A 26,030-nucleotide genomic window follows, 5' to 3' on the forward strand; every position below is an offset into this window, starting at 1 on the left:
GAGTCAAAACGCATACGTTCTTCTAGGATGTGTTTTTGCAAGTCTAAAATTGGGATTAAGTTTTGTAAGGAAATTGGTTATGTTGTCAAACAGTTTGAAGAAAAACATAATCATGATATGGTTGAGGGACGCCATAGGCGATTCATGAGGCTGAATCGCAACATTGATCTAATGCATCAGAAATTTATATTAGATTATGCAAGTGCAAACATAGGTACTACGTTGACTTTTAAGTTGCTGAATGAGGTTCTTGGTGGGATAGATTATGTTGGGTGTACGGTTGTAGAAGTTCGAAACTATAGGCGCGACTTGAGAGCATTTACTCGTGGGGCAGATGCATAGATGATACTTAATGAAATGAGCCGAAAGAAGGAGAATTGTCCGGCATTCACTTATGATTTTGAGGTGAACTCCAAAGATAGGCTCACTCGTCTTTTCTGGTGTGATCCCATTGCTAAGAAGAATTTCCATCTCTACGGTGATATAGTATCGTTTGACACAACCTATTCAACTAACAGGTATGAAGTATGTTGTTTATAGTAAAATGATTATTGATGTGATCAACTTGCATATGCATGAAACATTTACTTTAGGTACTAGTAACTGTCAATAATGAATTAATAGTCTACTGGAATGAAGTGAGTGCATAATTATTTAGAATTCTTAGTTGAATGTAGTAAAACTTAGACAAGATGAAGTATTTACCAAATAGAATGAACTAACTTACAATGTTGTTTATAGTAAAATGATTATTGATGTGATCAACTTGCATATGCATGAAACATTTACTTTAGGTACTAGTAACTGTCAATAATGAATTAATAGTCTACTGGAATAAAGTGAGTGCATAATTATTTAGAATTCTTAGTTGAATGTAGTAAAACTTAGACAAGATGAAGTATTTACCAAACAGAATGAACTAATTTATAATGATGTTTATAGTAAAATGATTATTGATGTGATCAACTTGCATATGCATGAAACATTTACTTTAGGTACTAGTAACTGTCAATAATGAATTAATAGTCTACTGGAATGAAGTGAGTGCATAATTATTTAGAATTCTTAGTTGAATGTAGTAAAACTCCGACAAGATGAAGTATTTACCAAACAGAATGAACTAACTTATAATTCATGTACTGCATAACATGTACTGAATCTTTTTGATGAATTGATTTAATGCAGGTACTGCATGATATTTGCACCGTTCACAGGAAAAGACAACCATGGAAGACCTGTAATATTTGGTGCAGGCTTATTATCTAAGGAAAATGCCGATTCTTTCTCATGATTGTTTGAACGTTGTGTCAAATGCATGGGTTCTGCACCAAAATTGATCATGACTGATCAGGATTTGGGAATGAAGGTTGCTGTGGAAAGAGTCCTTGTTGATACAAGACATCGATGGTGCATGTGGCACATCATGATTAAAGTTGTGGAAAAGTTACCAAAGAGTCAACTTGGCAATGAAGATTTGAAAAAGGAGTTAAATAGTTGTGTTTGGTCTGAGTTGATAGAGCCTGAAGAATTTGAAGAATCTTGGAATAATGTAATGGAAAAATATGGGCTTAATGACAATGAGTGGTTTACCTCTATGTTTGACTCACGAAAATATTGGGTACGTATCATCCTTTGGAAACATATTTTTTGTCTGCTGAAGTATATTAGCCATTAAATGAAGTATTTTTATTACTTGATGAACTACAGGTTCCTGCATATTTTAGGGATTTTCCAATGAGTTCACTGATAAAGACCATATCTATATCTGAATCTCAGAACATATTCTTCAAGTGGTACTCCAAGTCTCGATCTAATCTTGTTGAATTTCTTATGTATTACAACAATGCATTGGATGGTCAAAGGAGCAACAGCAATAGGCTTGAATACTTGGATTTTAACACAATTCCAACTTTGAAAACAAATTCGGCTCTTGAGAAGCATGCATCAACAATTTACAGTGACAGTGGTTTCAAACTAATTCAGAGTGAGATTGAGGAAGCAGTCGATAATGTCACCATGGTGACAGTGTCAACCGTTGGTGAGAATGAGATTTATGTGTTGAATGATAAGTTCTCAAAGAACTGGACAGTTTCATACTCAATTTCTTGTGATTTATATGCATGTGGTTGTAAGATGTTTGAGAGGCTTGGGCTCGTTTGCAGTCACATATTTTGGATCTTGAGAAACAAAACATTGAAGTTAGTCCCTAATGAGTTACATGGAGGACGCTGGTTGAAATCTAAATTTGTCAAGCCTGTGCATTTTGGTTTTGATGATAATATTGAGTCATTTATTGCTGTGGATGAGACGAAGCAGGAATATAGGGATATGCATGCAGATTTTTATGATATCGCACGGCTTATAGAGGGAGATGGTGATAAAATTCGTGCATTTAAAAATATTATGGCTGAAGGGAAAAAAGAAGTACTTGGTGAGGGAAATGTATTGTCTATAAGTAAAAAGAGACAGATGATTGAGAATTTTTATGGCTCAGAAGTCCCTAGTGAAATAGAAGTTCATCCACCTGATGTTGTCAGCACCAAGGGTTCTGGTCGACGTCTTTCACGCCTTGAGAAAGAAATAAGAGAGTTGTCGAAGCCTGGAAGGAAATGTGGAAAATGTGGCGAGATTGGTCAGCATGATTCAAGGAATTGTGACAAGATACAGGAGTTGAAGAAGAAGAAAAAGAGGAAACAACAATGTTGATGCTTGTTGTTCTGTTCTCTAACAGTAGTTCTGTTCCGTAGTTTATTACTTCAGTGGTATATGTTTTTTTCTTCAGTTTTTAAGTTCTGCACTTCAGAACATTAGTTTCTTATTTCATTTACACTTTCAATTTGAATTAGTTTAAACTTTTTGCAATCTTAAAGAGTATAGACTGAATTGTTTTTATAATGGCTTATGTTATTCTTTATTGTGATATATATATATATATATATATATATATATATATATAGGGGTGTATTCAGATTAAAACCATAATGTATATTAAAACATCAAACCATGTAAAATAATGTACATTATACACACTAATAATGTACATTTATTCATGTATAATGTACTGTCAGCATAATGTACAGAATTCATATAATGTAAATGTACATTATTAGTGTGTACAATATTTAGAACAGTACATTATACATGAATAAAATGTACATTATTAGTGTGTATAATGTACATTATTTACATGGTTTGATGTTTTAATATACATTATGGTTTTCATCTGAATACACCCCTATATATATATATATATTTATGCTGAAAATATTTTATAATTTTATAGTTTAGCTTATTATGAAAACACATCATTAGCTTATTAATTGACATTAGGTTATTATATCATTCAATGGCTATATTTAGTTCATTTTTATCTTCAAATAAAACAACAATTAAATTTAAAACATAAACCCATACAACGCAGTAAATAGATACTTCATAATAAAAGTCTGATACTTCATTATTACAATTTATTACTTCATTCTACAAATTAACTACCCAATGAACTATATCTATTATTCAATGCGACATTTAAATCTAATATAGAACAATATTAAAAGGCGAAGTACTTTATTTTGAATTGCTCAAAACATATCTATGTATATTTCAAAACTTAATCTGCTAAAATCTTTATTTTTTCTTTAAATATGCTGCAATCATTTTCTCAACATCTCTTTCATGGCTATTGCTTTCCTTCTCATAGTATGCTGCTGTAACTTGTTTGTTGTTGAAGCTTGTATGGCTGTTATTTGCTAACATCAACGCTGAGCAATATTTGGCCCTCAAGCTCTGGAGCACACCTGAACTTGATTTTTTTAAGCCACAGTTCCAGCAACCTTCACGCTCACCCTTGTATGTTTCCATGTGGCGCATTAGAAATACTCCACAGTCTTCAACATTTTCAGAAGTTCTCCATGGCATTTTGAATCTCTGTATTTTAACATTGGATATTGTCTTGCACTGTTTGTGAAGACCAATGTTGGTGAGGAAGTGACAAAAATATGATCTCTGCATTTATAATAATATATATGTTAATTTTAGTTGTGTATCATATATAAGTGTAATAAAATTAAATAATATGTGAAGAATACAAACCAGCGTCTCTGGAATGTCACTATAATTGGTTGTGAGATCATTGTCATCGCCATTTTCAGAGTTATCTAGTACAGCAATTCCATTTCTTTTGAAACAAAAGCAAATACCATAATAATGCTCATTCGCACATATGGGGAAAAAGACCTATGTAATGAAGTAAAAGATCACACGAATGAATTAAAAAACTGGGAGAATGAAGTATTGTTAAATATTTGAAGAATATGAAAAAACACAGCACCTTAGTTTATTTCTAAAACCCTAAACTCATACAAAACAGTAAATAGATGGTTCATATTTAGAGTGTATTACTTCACTATTAAGATTTATTACTTCATTTTGCCAATTAATTACTTCATAGGTTTATACAATATAGCTTTAACTTCATTTTTTCAAATTAATACATCATAAAAAATTAAGATGCAGCAGAATGATGCTTGTACCGTGTCCACATGTTCCCATTTGAAATTTGGTATTTCCTTCAACTCTCTGTCCAAGTTGCTGCAGAAGTTTGCAATGATTTTGCTGACATCCATGTTTTGAGGCTTTGTAACAATTGTATACAACTGTATATTAACATAGTTAGGATTTTCACAACAATTAATATTATTTAAATTTAAATAATATGTACTTACACATGGATAAGTGGTGAAAAATAGGCGTCTTAATGAGTACAGTGATCTGAATTCTTCCATATTATTGAGGTAGGAAGCCCATGCATCTATAACGCCAACCACAATTAATTCGCTAGGTATCAAGGAACACATTTCCATCTTTGTAACTTTTACAACGTCATCGTCATAAACAATTTCAAGTCTGCATATTTTTTAATATATGTTAGAATTTCACATACCAGTAAAAATAATGTGATACACTGTTAGAAAACAATTTAGAAATCATACTTTTCTGTTTTATGTGTTGTAAGAATCCAGTAATATGGTTCTTTTTCATCTTTACTGAGCTTGTTTGTAATCTTAACTGGTCGTTCATTGAATGGAGATCTCAATGCATGAGACACAGTTTTCTCATTTCTAGTACGTACATCCATTCGTTCCTTCAAAGTTTTGATCTATTGTATACAATAAATAAATCAATTATTATAGCTTCCAGTAAACAATGAGCTCAGTCGACACTGGTTTACCAACCAATTAATGGATGCAATCATTAATGAAATAAATAAATCAATTATTATACCTTATTGGCGTTGTAAACAATGAGCTCAGTTGGCACTGGCTTACCAACCAAACCACTTTCCATGAAATCATCATCCATGTCTATATCCTTATAAGCATTCAACACTGACTCAATTTCCGCATCCACATTAATATTCTACATAATAAACTAAATTGTAAATATAATGAAGTACAAAGTATGCACTGTTGTTTGATATTCATAAACATAGATTAATAAAGAAAAAGGATCATATCAATAGTTTTATGTTGTGTGTAGAGGGATAAATATTTTTAATTATGTAAATTATATTTGTACCTTGGTTCCATCGTCTTTATGAAATCTCACATTGGATCTATGCTGATCAACACACGGTGTATTAAAATCATGGTAGTGGTTCAGAAAATGATCCATTTTAGGGACAATATACTTCATTATTTAAGATGTATACTTCTAAAATTGTTATTTTACCTTCTCCGTTAGATTAACTCTTAAGTTTTCCATAAGTCTAGCATCAACACTGAAGTTTGATGGGTGTGTAACATCTGCCATTTGTACATTAAGACCCTGCCAGTAGTATTATATAAAAAATAGTTCATTCAGTTTGACAGTTACTTCATCATACTGAAATATTACTTCAAACAGAGTTAATTAAATGCAAGGTAGAAAATAGTTCATTCAGTACGACAATTACTTCACAATAACGAAATATTACTTCAAATAGAGTTAATAAAAGGCAAGGTAACACTGAACTTTGATGGCTGTGTAACATCTGCCATTTGTATACTAAGATACTGTAAGTAGAATAACATAACAAAATACTTCATTAAATAAGATAGTTAATTCATAATGAACTGGATCTTCTACATAATGAACCAAATTATTAATATAATGAAGTAAAAAGTATTCAGTTATTGTTAAGTTTGATATTTGTAAACATGGATCAAACAAGTAAAGGGATCATGTCACATGGTTGTATGTTGTGTGTAGTAGGGTGATAAAGATTTTTATTCATTTAACTTAGATTTATACCTTGGTACCATCATCCTTTGGCTTATCATCTACATGCAATCTCACATTTGATCCATGTTGAACAACACATAATATATTCAAATCCTGGTATTGATTTAGAAAATTATTCATTATATTATTCATTCCAAGAACAAGCTATTTCATTGTTTTAGGTGTATACTTCTAAAAGTTCAGATTTTACCTTCTCCATTATATTAGCTTTTAAGTTATCCATAAGGCCTGCGTCAACATTGAAGTTTGATGGCAATGTAACATCTGCCATTTATACATTAAGACCCTGCCAGTAGTATTATATAAAAAATAGTTCATTCAGTATGACAGTTACTTCATCATCCTGAAATATTACTTCAAACAGAGTTAATAAAATGCAAGGTAGAAAATAGTTCATTCAGTACGACAATTACTTCATAATAACGAAATATTACTTCAAATAGAGTTAATAAAAGGCAAGGTAACACTGAACTTTGATGGTTGTGTAACATCTGCCATTTGTATACTAAGATACTGTAAGTAGAATAACATAACAAAATACTTCATTAAATAAGATAGTTAATTCATAATGAACTGGATCTTCTACATAATGGATAAAATTATTAATATAATGAAGTAAAAAAATTTCAGTGCTTGTTAGGTTTGACATTTGTAAACATGGATCAAACAAGTAAAGGGATCATGTCACATTGTTGTATGTTGTGTGTAGTAGGGTGATAAAGATTTTTAATCATGTATTTAGATTTATACCTTGGTTCCATCATCCTTTGGCTCATCATTTATATGCAATCTCACATTTGATCCATGTTGAACAACACATAATGTATTCAAATCATGGTATTGATTTAGAAAATTATTTATTCCAAAGACAAGCTATTTCATTGTTTGAGATGTATACTTATGAAAATTAAGATTTTACCTTCTCCATTGTATTAGCATTTAAGTTATCCATAAGGCCTGCGTCAACACTGAAGTTTGATGGCAATGTAACATCTGCCATTTGTACATTAAGACCCTACCAGTAGTATTATATAACAAACAGTTCATTCAGTATGATAGTTACTTCATTATATTGAAATATTACTTCAAACTGAGTTAATAAAGGGCAAGGTAAAAAATAGTTCATTCAGTACGATATTTACTTCATTATACTGAAATATTACTTCAAACAGACTTAATAAAAAGCAAGGTAATATTTTACCTTATTCACATCATCTACAGGCATGAATTGTACAGCCTCGAAGATATAGTTCCCGGGATATATATCCCTTGACGGTGTATTATCAACATGTCAATTATAAACAGCAATACAAACAAAATCCAATGAATAACTGTTCTCCATTGCCTAAATACAACAAGTTAGTTCCAAAAACCATTTCATATTTTACAACAAAATAAGTTTAGTTCATCCCCAAATACAAATCAAAATAAGTCAGTTAGTTACATGCCATTATTTATATGAATTACAACACTACAAAATTCTCATACTACAACATCCAAGTTTTCAACCAAGAAGTCATTCATCCACTTACGTTCCTTCCACCAACCTCAAATCCTAAATCAAACGAAGGACCTTCAGTGTCCCATCTTTTTCTTTGCTCTGCCACCTTCATTACTTTCTCAACTGCACTCCCATCTCTTGCACGCCCATCATTTTCAATGAGCATTTAGTTGCAACTTTAGAGCATCCATCTTTCTTGACCTCTTCTGCTTCTTCTTCTATATTCTTCATAAGTTCACTTAATGCATCAGCTGCAATTCCCATAACTTTGATAAAGTGCTTTCTACGTTTTGCAGCAGCAGTGATATCACTTCCTTTTATGCAAGATAAGGTGCCAATGTCATGCTTTATACCCCCTTGAAACAGATTACTTCTTTGATGATTGAAAATACCCTCCTTAATGCCTCTTCCAAATGGCCCAGACTCAAGCTCCACTTTCTGTCTTTTGTTTAGCAGTTTGCTTGTCCAGCCCTTGATTGTTGGGAATGTTCTTGTGACGAGCCGTGATTGAAGAACAATCCTATCAACATAACATGGCTACAAAATGAAACTTAGCATTAGCTCGATACTTCTAAATAATACTTCATATTTAAAACAAATTAATTCAAGGCTATATATTTTAGTTACTTACCACCAGAAATGAAACTGGCCCAGTGAATGGTTTGCTCTTGTCTTTAGCCCAAACCTTGTGGGCATGAAGGAGAGAATCAATCACATAACCGCACCAATTATAATCTTTGACATTATCAATGTCATCGATTACCTCTTCAATCTGTGTTGTCAAGTATCCGTCTCCAGAGGGGTTAATCAAGATTTTGTCTAATAAAATCAAGAATATCTTCCTGAACATTTTCCCACCTTCAGCATCACTTAGCATTTTTTTCATAAACATATCAGGGCCCATATTTTTTCTAGCTCGGTTACAAGATTCAGCAATCTCGTTGATGAATTTGTCCAACTTTTGATGTCCATTCCTTTCAAATTTCAAATGACCAATTGGTAAACCAAGCTTGGCATGGACATCATCATCGCCGATATGTAGTATTCCTTGTTTGAACTTTACTCCGCATGTATCTTTATCAAAATTATCTAGTATCTCATATGCAAGCTTTGCTGGAATAAAGGTCAAATTGAAAAGAAGAAGACCCCCAAAACCCATATCTTCTACTGCCTTTCGTTGTTCCTCATTAAGAGATTTTATTGCTTCAACAAACTTTGTGGGACCTCTTTTAAGACACAGAACTCTGTCAGAAACTCATGTGCCCTTAATTGCAACAACTTTATCAACATTCTTAGACGCATTCTTAGCATTCTTTACCATCTTTCTATTTACATCTTCCCCACTAGGTGAAGTATGTTCTGGTTCACTTCCCCTTCTCCTCTTCATACCTAACATATGTTTATAATTAATAATGATAATGATATTAAATGTATAAAGGTTAACATCATATTTAACACTAAATTGCATGACTGATTGAAGTAATAGAATGACAAAATGAAGTAATAAACTAATGTAATGAAGCAATCGCATGACTTAATGAAGTAAGTTAACATTATATTTCAATAAAATGTGATATTTACTTCATTACTGACGGTCATTTGGTTCATTATTTATTAAATATAGTTCATTACTACCGCTTAAGGTTTAACACTAAAATTTGTTGTATCATTAAGCTATTTCAATAACATGTCAAAAATACTTCATAACATACTTAATTTAGTTCATATTTAGTGAGTATAGTTCAATACTATCCAATAATGATATCAAAAGAGATGCCAATAATGCACATTTTTAAATGTTCTTTCTGCACTACAATATAATCAATATCGAGTAAAGAAATTCCAGATACAAGGAAGTGAAACACACAGAAGGGTAGTAGATCATAGTTTATAACATCATATTTGAAAACACTTGTATAGTACCTCTGTTTTGAGGTTCTTCTACTGGTTGCTTGTCATGTCTTTTCTTCGTTCTCAATTCATCAATAACTTCATTAAAACATGTCAGTTTATCTATGTTAGTCACCTATATTATTATTTTTTATTGAATAATTAAAACTTGTTTACATATGCTGCAAACCTGATGGTTGTTTTGTTTTATCTGGATTTTCAGTAGCAGGCTGTTTTGAAGAGCTATTACCATCAGATAATTTCTTCATATTCAACATTTCTGAAAAAAAAAAAGAGCACTATAGTACTTCAATATGGTATTACACAATTCCATTATAGATTTATCAGTTAATTTCAATAGAACATATATTAAATATGAAACAAAAATCCAATATTCATTTGATATACCTCTGTTTTTATGTCCTTCTGCTAGATGCTTGTCATGTTTTTTCTTTGTACGCAATTCATCATTGATTTCATATTCTTCATTAGCAAGCTGTTTTGAAGTATTATCACCACCAGCTACATTCTTCATATTCAACATTTCTGGAAAAAAAAAGAGGACTATTTTAGTCAATGGATAAAATGACATGTTGTATTAAATCAAAATATAATGTGAGTTTATGAATTAAACCTTGTAGTTTTTCTGTTGGTGTAATACTCTTCTCTAGAGCCTTCAATTTATTGTCAGCTGCATATAGCAGTTTGTATGTTTATTGATGTGTGCATTAACATGAATGTAGTAATAAAGTGTATAAATGAAGTAACAGACAACATTAATGAAGTAATAAAGTGTATGAATGAGGTACTTGCATAAGTATTTAGAGAGGATTTGTAAAGAAATACTTGCATTCTTCTTCTTTTGTAAGGAACTTTCACCTATACACAAGATTACAGAATAAATATACATATCATCCACTATTACAGATAGTTCACAATGAACACTATGTTACTTCATTAAATACACAATTAACTTCATTATATAGCTTAGATTTCACTTTTTACTTTCTGGCACAGAATTATTTCTAAGTCTTTTACATGATAACTTCAATTAGTAGATAGATTACTTCATTATATCAATTTATTACTTCACCTTACCAATTTACTACTTCAACTATTAGAACATACAGCTTATTTAAATGTGCAAACAACACAGTAGCTGAGTTTAATCCTAAAACCATGCAACACATTAAATAGATAGTTCATATTTAATGTCTATCACTTCATTACAAGCAAGTTTTACCTCCTATATAATCAATACATAATCAAGGTTAACATATCATCCACAATTACAGATAGTTCACAATAAATACTATGTTATTTATTAACTACACAATTAACTTCATTATATAGCTTAGATTTCACTTTTTACTTTCTGGCACATAATTATTTCTAAGTCTTTTACATGATAACTTCATTTAGTAGATAGATTACTTCATTATATCAATTTATTACTTCACCTTACCAATTTACTACTTCAATTATTAGAACATATAACTCATTTAAATGTGCAAACAACACAGTAGCTGAGTTTAATCCTAAAACCCTAAACCCATGCAACACAGTAAATAGACAATAGCTTAGATTATTTTTAATTACATACATCAAGTCAGTGTATATTACTTCATTTAGTAGATTGATAACTTCATTATATTAAGAACAATCATAAAAAAGAACTCAAACTTTTACAACTCCAACAGGTTCATGATCAAGAACAATCATAAGCAACAGAATCAAATAACAACAAGCTCGATCTCAGTTACAACAGAATACTAATGAACAGATTCTCTAGCAACAAGCATCCAACAGTCAACAAGCATTCCTAGGTTTTACCTTCTGTATCTGTAATTTTTTTTCCAGCATCTGCATCCGGCTTCCGATTTGACTTTTTGATCATCTCTGATTTAGCCGGCTGCTTGCGACTATATTTCCTTACTATTTTGACGAAAATAAGAATCTAGGTTAGGAATTAGATGAATTAACTTAAGAGTAAGAAGTTTTCAAAGCTTCAAAGTGTATTACCTTCATCAGAACTCAACTGGCGTCCAGAAGTTTCGGTAGAAGTTTTCCGAGTATCGACCATTTTGCAACTTAATCTACCGATTAAATGTTGAACTTATAGTCGATTTCAGTGGTATATTGCCGGCGATGATCGATGATCGATGGAAGATGAAGATGAACTATCTTTTCAGAGAAGTTTTGAGAGGAGAGAAGAAGATGCGGTGAAAAACGCGTGAGAGGAGATATGGTAAATTTTTGAATTTTTACCCTAATTATGAAATTACAAAAATGCCCCCGAGTTGTAGTAAATTGAGTATATAATGAAGTGCGAAAATTAACCTTTGATTATCTAATCTATTCCATCAAATTCAAGATTATGTGGTCAAGATTCAATCTCTAGTTCGGTCTTTAAGAGTGGAGTTGTGGTTAGTAGGACTATATATATATATATATATATAGAGTTGTGATCATTGTCGAACCAATTTTAAAGACCGAACTAGAGACCAAATCTGGGCCATTAGATCTAGTTTTTTTGATTAGATGTGCTGCTGTGAAAATTTTTCGGCTTCATTACAAGCCCATTTTACTTCATTATATAGGCTTATTACTTCATTCTGTACGTAATACCTTGAAACTACAACATGTTTTTACTTGCTTCCAGTAGGTTTTGAAATGATTCAACATATGCTTCATTCAAATTCATTGACGTGGATTTTTGCTTGATTAACATTTAAAAATGCAATTTATTCAAGTGAGTTTATTACTTCATTCGGAAACGTTATTACTTCATTGGATAAGATTTTTACTTCATTCCAGTAGGACTTCAAATGCTTCTACACATACTTCATTCCAATAATTTATTACATTATTCCATGTGTTTATTAAACCATATTAGCGCCATGGCGTTGGTGACAGATATTGTAGAGAGAAAGAACGGCACGCGACGGCGAAACCACATTTACGTACTGGAATGAAGTAAAAACCTACTAGAATGAAGTAATATATTCTGGAACGAATTTAAATCTTCGTATCATGTTAGTATGACTTATTTACCTTCAGATGAATTAAAATAGGCTCGTGATAAAGGCGAAAATAATTTATAAATTTCTGTATCTTATCCATAAAATACTAGATCTAAAAGCCCTAATTTGGTAGGGTTCGGTGGTTCGGTCTTTAAGAGTGGATTTGTGGATAATGGGACTCTATATAGATATATATAGGGGCGCACTATGGTCCATAAGGCAAATTCTGTCAAAAATCAAAGCAAATCTCAGCCCTTGGATCCTCAGATTAGATGGTTGTGATCATAATACCCGAGATACATTATTACACTAAAAGCGTTACATTATTAACTAGGCTACATAATTAGACTGCACAATCTACATTATTAGACTACAGCGTGTTACATTATTAGCCGAGCTACATTATTAGACTACACGATCTACATTATTAGGTGACACGTGGCATTAATCTAACGGTTACATTACAGGATCCAATGGTTGAGATTTGCTTTGATTTTTGACAGAATTTCACTTATGGACCTGATCACATCCCTATATATATATATATATATATATATATATATATATATATATGGGAGTGCTCAAATCCATAACCCAATTTATGTCAAATGTCCAATTAAATCTCACCCATTCAATTTCTTAATCTGACGGTGGATTTGACTGCCATTTGTATTTTATTTAATAATTATAATAAGCACAAAAGGGTAAGGATGGTATTGATATATTTTGGCAGTTTTTAAGTATCCATGATTCACGTTTCTTATTTTTAGCGAGATTGATTTGCCTTAACTGAAACAAAATCAAAATCACGGAAGGCTCTTTCTCTGGAGATTTTTTCCGTAAACATAAACACAACCACACATAGCAAGAAGTTCTGCTCCGTCGTTCACCATCTCAAGAGTATTTCGCGGTTATCAACGATGGAGGAATGTAAAAAATGTTTATGCGTATGATTTTTGTAGTGTATTCCGTTCTATAAATTATTGCAACTTTGTAAATTACAATCTGTTGCAATTTTTCTAACCACTAAGGAGGCTGCCACTCTTGCCCTTCGGCCTTCGCCCTAGTCCGTACCTGTTCATGGAGATAAAGCCGCAATTTTTGAACAGGGATTCTCATCCTATCAGAGCAAATATTTCAATTATGTGAATTAGTATATACATTTTGTTTATAAACGAAAAAAATGGTGTTTAGCAGTGATGATCAGATTACTAATCCCAGCTCTATGACACCTTGAAGGTCAGGGACAATACTTTTTTCTCACGTCTCGTCTGAGCCACTCCATTTTTAATTTTAATTTGTTGCAATTTTTCTAGTGAATATACGTTGTTCAAATTGTTTTGTGATTAATGTCTTTTTGTATTTGCACGGCAATATTTTAGTATCATGAAGGCAATGTAATCGTGTCATGTTTGTTGGAGTTGTACTGAAATATAGGAATATGTACATAATGTAACTTGGTATATATCTATAATGTATTTCGTGTTTTTGGTATATATCTTGTTGTCTTACTGAGGGTATTTATGAATCCAACATTTGTCAATATCGGTATTTGACATTGTGTAATAGCTAAGTAACATATTATTCAACCCACTTAGTAACGATTTACATTATCATTACTCTAGATTTACATTAGTCAATTTTTCGATTTACACTGTTTAGCACATGTAATTCAATACTGTCCAATTTCGTTGTTTGTTTTGTTTTTATGTACAAGTATCGTTTGTTGAGCACATTTAATCATCAGCACCATCAACTACTCTTTCCCTCTTAGACCTTGTACATAAGATAAAACAAGGACGATTACAAATCAACTACGGATTATTGTATTTCACACATGTATTAAAATAAAATTCTAAGGAATATAATTTTAGGCACGAATGAGCACGAGCACGCCGTGGGCTATGCCAAGTCTTCTTCGATCCGCAACCCGGTTTTGAGGTACCTCCACCGAGCTATTACCCAACTTATGTTTGCTAGGGTCGATGGGGGGAGTGTCTCCCAAACGGAGTTGAATGTAATATGGTGCCTCCTCAACAAGAAGGGATTCGATTATAGAACCCTTTTTACTATCTATGTGGACGGATGGCGGCGTTATTTGTTGTGGGAGCTTAATCACGGCGATTGCCGAGCACTTGGACATATCCTTCGCCGGATTGACGGAGGATGGCGGGGAGCGCTTTATCACCTATGAGGTGCTCTTTTCGGTGGGGCTATTGAAGATCGACTATTGGGGTCAAGGATTTTTCCTACAAGTGGCGGGGGATCACTTCCCCGTTCCCACCCCGCAGTTGACTAAGGTCGATGTTTGGGCAAACCAAGTCAATTGGAAGCTCAACACCACGGCGCACCGAAGAGCCATTGAGACGAACCCCATCAATGGGGAGTTTAGGAAAAGAAATATACCGGCTCGCATCCCCATCTTTGAGGCCGATGATGACTCCGACTTCGATGCTATTGATCACTACAATGATGAAGGGGAGCATTCGCACGCCAAAGGAGTCAAGTGCCACCGCCACCGCCGCCCCAACATCTCCAAGAAGAAGAAGAAGAAGAGGAAGTAGAGGGCCATCGCCGCCTGACTAGAGCAAACCGCCGCCGCGGAAGGCCGAACCCCGATGAGGAGTTTCAAGCAAACACCTCCGTCCAACTAGGAGATATCTACTCCTACATGCAAAACATGTCCAACACTTGGGACACCCGTTGGGCGGAGCAACAAAGGGAGAACGCCTACAACCGCCAAGGGTGGACGGCTCAAGGCGATTGGCGCACGGCGGAGCAACAATTTTGGGAGCAACAAAGGCTAGAAGACGTGCATCGCCGTCGTGAGATTGAAGAGCTCCAAAGAATGGCCGCCGAGTCTCGACAAGAGCGTCAAACCATGAGTGGCGACATCACCTATCTTATTGGCGCATTCGACGACCTCAACGCCCGTTTCCCTCCTCCTCCTCAAGATTGAAGAAGTCAAGCTCACTGACTTTAAATGAGCATTTGTACCATGTTTTTGGATGTTTTAAGACAATTTCTTTTTATGTTTTTGACAATTTTTGCTTTTATTTTAAGTATTTTTGGGTTTAGATTAATTTTTGTGCGTTGAAATTTTTTTGCAGGTTCTGACCTCTTCGTGGTGACGGCCGCATGTGCTGCGGCGGTCCGCCACCTGCTCGCTGGAACAATCTGTTGCTGCGCGGCGACCACCGGACATGCCGCGGCGGGCTGCCACCTGGGTGCAATTTCCAGCGCGATTTTTTGAAATTTTTCGACTTTTCGCCCCGTCAAGCCTCTACGAGAAATTTTTCAAGGTATGTTTTCTTTTTAGTAGTTCACTCACGTCTCTACCGACTCTACAAACTTATTTACACTTTGTTGTAAATAAGTTTGGAGGGATGAAGTGGTGGACCGTGAGCTTAGGTTTTTGTTTTAGGATTTTCTTTTTGTTTTAAAGTTTTTGTTTTTGTTTTTCAAAACCCCGTAGGAGAATTTTGTGTTCTATAAATGTTTTCTTGAATCCATGTCATGAACTTAACATGAAGAACTTAGGAACATGCATGCTTAGGGACACACTTTAGACCGAGTTGTCAATGATATTACATTTCATCTATGTTTAAGTGTGGCTTAACGTTTTGATTTGATGGTTTGGTGAAAAGGTGCATAATTAGTGAATTGCTTGTTCGCCTTGATTCATGCTTATACTTTGTGAGGATTTGAGCCTAATTTCTTTCTTGTGTGATTTATCTGCATTCATGTATTTGTTTCTAGAACTTGCTCTTAGTCTTGCCTAAGTTTACATAGTGTTTAAGTTGATTTAGGAGGATGATTGGTCATCTTTTCTTAGCCTACTTTTATCTAAAATTTTTGACCCTCTCAAAATTTAAAATTTTTCCCTTTGGAGCCAATTTTGAGCCTTTAAGCCTATTCTTTGGAACCCAAAATAATGGGGACAATTCCTTCGGTTAGTTAGTTTTTGCTATCTTATTTTGTAAAGGAATTGGAGAGATAAGGAGGAAAGTATAAAAAAAAGTAGTGTGCTTAAATGTAAAGAAAGTACAAGTTGTGAAAAAGTGAAAATCCAAATTATGTGCTTGATTCTAGAAAGGATGTGTATGAAAAAGTAAGAAAGGTTGAGAAAGAAAGAAAGAAAAAAAAATGTAAAAGGTTGAGAAAAGAAAAGAAAATATAAAGGATTGGAAAGTGAGTTGAAGAAAAAAAATAAAGGGTTAAAAGTGTCTTAGGTTTAGAAAAGTGGAGTTATTTTTACTCTACTTGGGATATTGTTATTTTAGTCACTTTTTAGCCAAATATTCCTCACCTACCAAAGAGCCTACATTACAACCAAAGATAAAGACCTTTCGGACTTTTGATACTTAATCACATCTAGTAGAGGAGGGATTAGACTTTGAGCAAGCCTATGGTAAACTTTGCATGATGCATGATTTGAGTGCTTATATACACATTACCTTCATACACTTTGAGAGTGAGAGAACACTTCCCATCTTTGGAAGTTTGTCACATGTGAGGGCTTGAATTCAAGGTGTTCCACGAGTTAGTAATGAAAGTACAGTAATAAGCCTTGCTTGATTTGATTGCGTTAATACATGCTTAATCTATTCTTCCATCTTTTGAGGCAAGTATGACGTCTAGTCCTTGTGCATTCCGTGGGCCTATTCTTGTATCTTTATGGTTATGTTCGAGGACAAACAAAAATGTAAGTTTGGGGGAGTTGATATGCTCGGATTTCGCACTATTTTAAGGCCATTATTTGGTCCGTTTTCGATGTCAAAGTCACTCTACACGTCCATTATTTGCATAGTTTGTCTATTTTGGTATTTTGACGTGTTTTGTGAAAATATGCATAATTGAGCCGAAAAATGGAGCCAAAATGCAAAGTCTGGAAATCAGGAGTCAGACGGCGACCGCCGACCGCCGGCGCCCCAGCGGGCAGATCAAAACAGCGGTCCACCTCGGAAAATACGCTTGGAAGAGAAGTCTCGCCCGACGACCGCCGGAAGCCATGCGGCGGTCCGCCGCCGGAGAAACAGACTCTCTGGAATCCAACGCGGCGGCCCGCCGGAGAAAGGCGGCGAATCCGAGAAGCCCTAGATTTGCTCAAAGATTTACCATATTTTGAAGATCTTTTCCTTCTACAACGAGTATTGGCTTTCCCCTAGAAATAAGACCTCTAGCTTCATCAAAAAGAGAGAGCTTCTACTTGCAAAATAATTCATAGAGATCAAGAGCTAGAGTACTTCACTTGTGCAAGGAATTGGAGAAGGATTTCAAGAACATCAAGAACGACAAGGATTCAACCTACGGGTTTTATTTGCTTTAGTTTTATATTCAAATTGTATTCCCTTCAGTTTATGTGTTTAGCTTATTTCATCATGTGTAACTAAACTCATAGGATTCTAGGAATGTGTTAGTAACGACTTTGGTTATACAATTCCTTTTTCTATTTAATATCCGTTTTGTTTTTACTTTGTTTCTTCCCTAAGTAGTTCTGAGGATGCATGATTGAGTGACACAATTGTGTATGATTTAATATAGCTTGCTTCATAACTGTGAGAGAGTTCTAGCGAGTTAGATTCACTTAGTAGACGCTACAATTAGCTTCCCTTAAAACGGCACTGTTAATTGAGAGTGAGGACTTTTCAAGAGTCTTATTAGCTATTCGGAGTTACGTGTTAAGATTGACAACCCTAATCTTGTAATCAACGTTTGCATCGCATGAGCATAAGCTAGGTAACTCGTCATATCAAAGTAATAACTGTGTTAGGGTATTGTAGTTGGGAATTTGTATAACCATAACTGTGAACGCACATCTCTGGGATTCCCTTATCTCTAACGATTGTCTCTGTGTTCACTCGCATTTAGTTGTTAATTGCCTTCTATTGTTTTCTGTTTACAAAGTTTTCAAAAACCTTCCGTTCTTCCAAATAGTAATTAAGTCTTAGTAGAGGATAGACACTTTGTGTTTGCCTTCCCAGTATTCGATATCTCGATTCTGACCTTTGGCTATACTATGTATACTTGCAGGTTTATTTAGTGCTAAAAAATAATGCATCATCAATATGCATATGTATTGCACACCTATTCTTATATTCTGTGATGGTATTTTTCATATTTAATATTAGTAATATAATGCTACTTTCCATGATTGGTACATATCTATTTTGTGCAATCAGATTTATTGAATTGGTGTTCATTTGAGGTGGCACTAACTCACTATGCCAACTTGATAGGAAATGACCATGAAAATTTTACTCGCAATATAGTAATTGGGTTTCATATATAATTATTTCCCACGGCTTTGCCCATGTATAATCTATTCTAATCTAAAGTGCAAGTTTGTTGACAAGACCTTGATGTCCTTTTTGGAGAAAAATGGAAAGATGAAATGTCTTTTATTTTTTACTTTATTTTTAGTCTTCCAATATAGTACTCCCTTCGTTTCGCCATAGTTGAGGCGAAACTTTTCGGCACGGAGTTTTAGAAAGAAATATTGGGTGTGTTAAATAAATAGATAAAAAGGTAGAGAGAATAAAGTATAAAGTGAATAAAGTAGATATAATAAAGTAAGAGAGAAAAGTAAGAAAGAGAAAAAATGTTACCATATATAGAAATGACTCAACTATGAAGAAACTTTCCAAAATGAAAAAATGACTCAACTATGAAGAAACGGAGGGAGTACTTCTTTCCAGTATTAAAAATTCATTTAATATTTGGCCATGTATATCAAGTTATGCTAAATTAAACGGAATAAATAAATAGTCAACTAAAATGTAATTATTGTATAATACAAATTTTCTAACTTATTATTCTCAAAGAAGTTTTAAATTTTTATGATTTTAATTATTCATATGTTTAATTTGTATATGTTTAATATTCCATTTATATTTTTCAAATTAAATTTTTGTAATTAATCTATTAAATATATATATTAATTTACCTTTTATTTGGATTAAATTTGGAATTGTGCAAGATAATTTAGTTTGTCTTCTACTTAGATTAAAATTGAAATTTAATCCTTTATTAAATACTTTTCTAAGAATTAATTCACAACCTACTCAACAACACAAAGATGAAATCTTTATAATTTTTATTCCATATTTATTCAATTAAAATATTAATACATTTTAATTAGTCTCTAATTTAATGTATTTTAATTACTTTCTAATTAATTAAATAATACTACTAAGTTTATTAAAATAAATTCCAGAATTAGATGAAACTATAGATATTTAAAAATTCTCTATAAACAACTCCATCTAGATAATCTACGACAAAACATAGAATATTATGAAAGTCGTTTACTGGATTTAAAAAGATGCAATTTGGATGTCTCATTTTATCTGCCCATTCTCATAGTAATAAGTTTACTCTTTACATATTCATAGTCTCACTAATTTTACATAATACTTTTATTCTGTCAATTATTTACTCTTTTTATATTTCCAAATTTATTCATCCATCATAGTGTTGTAGTATGTCATTGTAACTTTATTCATCTATCACAGTGTTGTAGTATGTCATTGAAGCGTGATTGCTTTGTCTGTATTAAATATTTTAAAGTGTTTTAATTAATATTTTTTAAAATTTACATTCAATTAATTAAAATATTTTTTTAATTTATCTAATATTTAGTTATTGTACATTTCTTATTCAATTATCTGATTTCTATTCTTTGATATTTACTAATACGTATTTTCTTTATTTGTATATCTTATTCTAATTAACTCATACTCTTATACCATTAGTTACACATCTTCTTTTTGTTATTAAATTTATTATTTTTACTCCACTTAGATCATAAATTAAAATTGTATAAATGTTTTTCATTCATTAAGGAGTAGTAAATTCTTCATTTAGAGTGACAAGATAAGTACACTTCTATTTTTTAAATCTATTCATTGCTTTGAATCTTATTTTGTATATATTTATTATATTTCATACTCATTATTTGAAATTCTTATACTTCATGTATAGCACGGTATTAATACTAATTATAAAATGAAAGTGAGAAGAACAACAAAATAACATAAATTACTCCTATATTACACTCACAAGAAAAAACCACGTCTATCTTAATAGTAAATCGAAGTAGTAAGAGGGAGGTGGGAGGAGAGGAGTGGGAGAGAGGATAGAGTAAATATCATTCAATAACCGACTGAAGATAAGAAGTTCGATGAAAGAGTTATCGAGGGATGATAAGAAGTTCGATGAAAGAGTTATCGGGGGATGTGTGATTGACAAAATTATATCTTAAATTGAATATGTTCATGACTGGTTCATAGTACTAATCTCATTACTTAATACTAAGTGAAGAGTTTTATGATAATTAATTATACTTATTCCTCTCCGATTAAAATAATTTCGATTTAATTCTAGATGGGACAATCTACGTATGATAATATTTTTAAAAAATATGGTTCGTGTTTAATATTATTTCTGAGACTAAATATAGTTTTTTTTTCTAATTAATTAAACTCCTATTCTAATTAGTTCATATTTAATATCTTAATCTAGTCAATATATCTTTCAATTGTGGACCCAGTCTCGAACTTTATGAATAGAGTACACTCGTGAATATAATTGAGATTAATCGAGCGAACGGAAGCCTTTTGCTTTAGATTTGTAATTAAAGTGCTACTTATCTTAATCAATTTATCTTTCAATATTTAAAATAAAATTTCAATATTCACTTTGTTATTAAAATATTTAATTATAATTTTCTTGTTATTTTATTATACTCAACAAATTCCACCAATTATTATCGTGTCACTGGTCATGAGAGTTATCATTTTGATTACAACACAGGAGGAATAATATTTTTTGTAAAATTATAGTATTATTCATAGTAACATAGTAACTTTTATATATAGGAGTTGTATCTATTTAATAAGACTAATTTATATTTCACCATAACTATTTTCATCTTGCATATATATTTTATATATAGAACGAGGAAGTTGCGTCTTCTTTGTAGTATTATCAAATTAGTCAACTTGTGAATCTCAATAGTAATTAAGTGTATGTTCCACTAATTCAAAGTCTAACAATATGGTATAGAAAGATAATATGACAAAATCAAGTATGACATGACAATAAAATATACTACTACTAGTTATTATATTTTGAGTGATGATTCAAATACATCAACAAATAAAAAACGTCATAATTTTGATGTCATTTCATATTTGATTATACCGTATTACTTATGATTTTGACAATAATGGGTCAATTGCGGAAAAGCAAAAGATTTTAATTTCATATACCAATTTTAAAATTTATGAAATTAACTAAAAGACAATAAAAAAATTTAAATTGGAGTAACAAGTACTATACTAGTATGATATCTTTTTAACAAAATACTCTTGCATCGCCATCATAATATCATGGATCAAAGAGCTTCATCTCCTCGTTAAAGGTACAACTTGGTGGAGACTAATGCAAGAACTGGATTCAAATATCACAATGTTTCAAATTAAAATTAAGGTTAATAGTTATTTGAATTACAAAATTTGATTAAATTTTAGTTTGTTCACAAACTTCGAGAAATTGGAATATTAAACTACGAAGTTATAATTTTTCTGAATTGTCTTATCCATGCACAAAATGACATCTTTTAATGATATTCAAAACGATATGTTTCATTAATATAAGTACTCACTCCGTCCCATAAGAATATAAGCTATTTTGTTTTTAGTCTGTCCCACGAGAATATGCAATTTCTAAATTTAGAAACTATTTTCTCTCTAAGGTGGGATCTATTCTCCACTAACAATACTTTAATTATTTTTTCTTTCTACTCATCTTTTACTTTTTCAGTTGTGCATTAAAACTCGTACTCAATCAAAAGTGTATATTCTTGTGGGACGGAGGGAAAACTTTTTTCCTTTTATATTCCTTTATTTTTCTCATTCCTCTTATTATTTGATGAAATATTGTCATTTTTAACGTCACAAAAAGACGTTGATTTGTACATGAATGGAACAATTAAGAAAAAAAAAAAGAAGAAACTTCTTGATTTCATGGGACAGACGAGAATTTGACCAAACTTTGTGATTTAAATGACTATTATCCCTTACAATTTTATAAACGCTTATAGATTTACGATACTCTCTCAATCCCATAAAAATATGGACATTTGGGACAATACAAGAATTAATACACAATTAGTAAAGTAAGAGAGAGAGATAGAAAGAAAAATAAGTATTCCATCCTTCCGCGATTAGGAGTCCCGGTCACTTTTGTGCACCCGTTTTATAAAAATAATAAAAAATAGTTAAAGTGGAGAAATGGTAAAGTAAGAGAGATAATAATGTTGACAAGAGTCTTATCAACATTATTCTCTTTTTTATTTTACCATTTCTCCACTTTAACTATTTTTTATCATTTTTATAAAATAGGTGTGCAAAAGTGACCGAGACTCCTAATCGCAGACGGAGGGGGAATGATATTGTTAGTGGAGAATGAAGCCCACGCCTTATTAGAGAGAAGGAAGTTACCAAAATAAGAGGGGATATTTTTGTGAGACATTTCAAAATAGAAAATGCCCTCATATTTATAAGACGGAAGCAGTATATTTTATATAAACTTACTCTAGTCCTTCCTCTAACAAATAAACATTGGAGTAAGAATGAGTCAGTAAAATAAGGATTTATAAAGTAAAAATGAATTTGAACTTATGATGGCGGATATACTAAAATGATAAATCGCGATTCTAATGGTGAACGGATAGAGTATTTCTCGTCTCTCCATAGGAATTTTACGTATGCATTTCCAGTAATACCAATATGATATACCGTTAGTAAGACTTTTTTTTAGGGTGTCAGTAATGTTTGTACTTTAACTAGTGTGCATTTTCTATATTTGCCTAACTATTTATCGCCATAATAAATATCTATTTGAGTAAATCAAATTCAAATAGATTCAGTAAATGCTTCTATGAAAGTAACTTCTCAAATTTCAACTAAGTTAATTACAAGATTAATCTTTATACAGTGGACCACTGTTTCGAAAAAATAATGGGTAAGTACTAAATAATTCATTCGTCCCACAATAGATGACATATTTGGAAATTAGCACAAAATTTTGGGTGATATTGTTTTGTTGTTTGGTGGAGAGACAAAATAATATATTTATATTAATGTGAAAGGGAGTTTTATCTAAAAAAGAAAATATGATATCTATTGTAGGACAAACTAAAAAAAAGTGTGACATCTTTTATCGGACGGAGGGAGTACTGTTTATGAAATATTCGTACTGTTACGGATTCAATTCCCACATCGGTTGTGAGAACAACTGGTGTGGATATATAGGCTAAATGAGCTCTCTCTCCTAACAGACTAGTCTTTTGGGATGAGTTCTCTTGTTTGGTCTGTATCAATTGGTGCTTTCATTGAGAGCCCAAACGGCTCGGAGTGGTGGCCGGGCAACGAACTCGCCGTGACCAACGAGTGCGTTTGGGGCCGACTCGGAGTGGTGGCCGGGCAAAGAATCCGCCGCGACCAACGAGGAACTCGGAGTGGTGGCCCACGGAGTGGTGGCCTGGCAAAGAACCAGTCGTGACCAATGAGGACGTTGTCCCTTTAAGGATGGTCGAATGTTACGGACTCAATTCCCACATCGGTTGTGAGAACAACTGGTGTGGGGTATATAGGCTAAATGGGCTCTCTCTTCTAACAGGCTAGTCTTTTGGGACGAGTTCTCTTGTTTGGTCTGTATCATACTTAAATATTCACTATAGACATAAAATATCCTAATAATAAAAGATTCTTCTCGTCGTAAAAGGTACTCCTGGGATATATAGGCTAAATGGGTTCTCTCTCCTAACAAGCTAGTCTTTTGGGATGAGTTCTCTTTTTTTGTCTGTATCACGTACTTAAATATTACTATAGACATAAAATATCCTAATAATAAAAGATTCTTCTCGTCGTAAAAGGTACTCCACTTGGATGGAGACAATATGTATTATACATTATTGTATACTAAATCGGTGTAAAAAATTTCATATAACATTAATACAAGATCAGTTAGTATCACTAATTTTTGCATCTAACCAATAAAATTTGGAGGTAAAGAAATAATGATAAAATATGTGAAAATAAACCGGGTCTGAATGACTGTAATTAAAAACTATACTCCCTCCATTCTTTTAAAATATCTGCACTTTTCATTTCTGTATGTTTCAAATAAATATATGAACATTTTTAGAAAGTTATCCCAATTTATTATTTCTATACATTAATTTATCTACAACTTATATCACCATTAAATACTACTAATAATTTATCTACCCTGCGTTAACTATTCGCTTACTCTACATTAACTAACCTTATCTTCATCTCTATTACTTTACCAGTTTTATCTTAATTGCTATGTCATATTATTTGCCTATATTTTTATGGGATGAATGAAGTATTGAATAATTAAGTTTTCATATTCAGGTCACGATTATTGTATGCGATTAGAATATGATTTATGAACTTTCTAATTAGTATTCATTGAATTTATTTAAAATTGTTCATTCTCAAGTTAAATGTTATAATTGGCGGTTAAAATTTAATTTATATGGATGCGTTAACAAAAATAGGAGGTCTATGATTGTAATTTAACTAGAACTTTCTTGTCAAGTGTCAACAAAAATGAGATGTAAAACTATGCGATTTAAATGCTTTTTTATGAATGAGCAGAACCGTTAGGGCATGTTAGGGTGTCATCATCCCTTAAAATAATATTATACCACCATTTTTAGCCAATTATTTGTACACGTGGACGAATAATAAGCTGTCACGTGGCAAAAAAAATCTGAAAAAGGACGGTCAGCAATTTACTGGTCTTGATCCAACAATATTTCTTGTCCAGCAATCTATAGATTATTGTGTAGTGTTTGTAATATTGTTGTGTAGCGTTTATAATATTGTTGTATAAGCGGTGTCACGGTGTCATTTTAAAATGGGTTGTCATTTTAACACAAACCCCGTTTCAATATTGAAATATTAAATTTAAGAAAAAATAAAATAAGAGAGATAATGTTGAGTAGGCTATCTTCTATATTATTCTCTTTTCAATTACATTATCTTTACTTTAATTATTTATTACTCCCTCCGTCCCAGATAATTCGACCCAGTATTCCATTTCGGGCCGTCCCACATAATTTGTCCCACTTCACTTTTACGATTTTTGGTGGTGGACCTCATATTCCACTAACTCATTCCTATTCACATTTTATTATAAAACTAATACTTTAAAAGCAAGATCCACATCCCACCAACTTTTTTAACTCACTTTCCATTACATTTCTTAAAACCCGTGCCGGGTCAAAGTGTCCCGAA

The 26,030-nt window shown here is 32.4% G+C and overlaps 2 protein-coding genes, 1 non-coding gene and 1 pseudogene across 3 annotated transcripts; 3 read left to right on the forward strand and 1 right to left on the reverse strand.

Annotated features, from left to right (window-relative positions):
* Positions 1-357: 357 nt before the first annotated feature.
* On the forward strand, positions 358-2,706 carry LOC125185967 (protein FAR1-RELATED SEQUENCE 5-like). The gene is made up of 4 exons (XM_048082294.2): positions 358-518; positions 1,186-1,237; positions 1,352-1,618; positions 1,708-2,706. The coding sequence occupies exons 1-4, from the start codon at positions 358-360 to the stop codon at positions 2,704-2,706; spliced, it is 1,479 nt and encodes a 492-aa protein (XP_047938251.2).
* A 921-nt stretch (positions 2,707-3,627) lies between these two features.
* Positions 3,628-6,553, reverse strand: LOC148931497 (uncharacterized). The gene is made up of 8 exons (XM_089063877.1): positions 6,473-6,553; positions 6,292-6,375; positions 5,284-5,418; positions 4,992-5,158; positions 4,725-4,905; positions 4,533-4,655; positions 4,093-4,236; positions 3,628-4,005 (listed from the first exon to the last, which is right to left on the reverse strand). Exons 1-8 carry the CDS (start codon positions 6,551-6,553, stop codon positions 3,628-3,630), a joined length of 1,293 nt encoding a protein of 430 aa, XP_088920003.1.
* A 7,328-nt stretch (positions 6,554-13,881) lies between these two features.
* On the forward strand, positions 13,882-13,979 carry LOC125202905 (small nucleolar RNA snoR69Y). Its single transcript, XR_016136120.1, has one exon. It is a non-coding gene; the product is annotated as a small nucleolar RNA snoR69Y (small nucleolar RNA).
* A 792-nt stretch (positions 13,980-14,771) lies between these two features.
* LOC148931498 (uncharacterized) lies at positions 14,772-15,655 on the forward strand (annotated as a pseudogene).
* Positions 15,656-26,030: the final 10,375 nt, after the last annotated feature.

The sequence above is a fragment of the Salvia hispanica genome, chromosome 2 (assembly GCF_029641045.1).
Source record: "Salvia hispanica isolate PSC_SH4W2 chromosome 2, Shi_PSC_v1, whole genome shotgun sequence".
NCBI lineage: Eukaryota > Viridiplantae > Streptophyta > Magnoliopsida > Lamiales > Lamiaceae > Salvia > Salvia hispanica.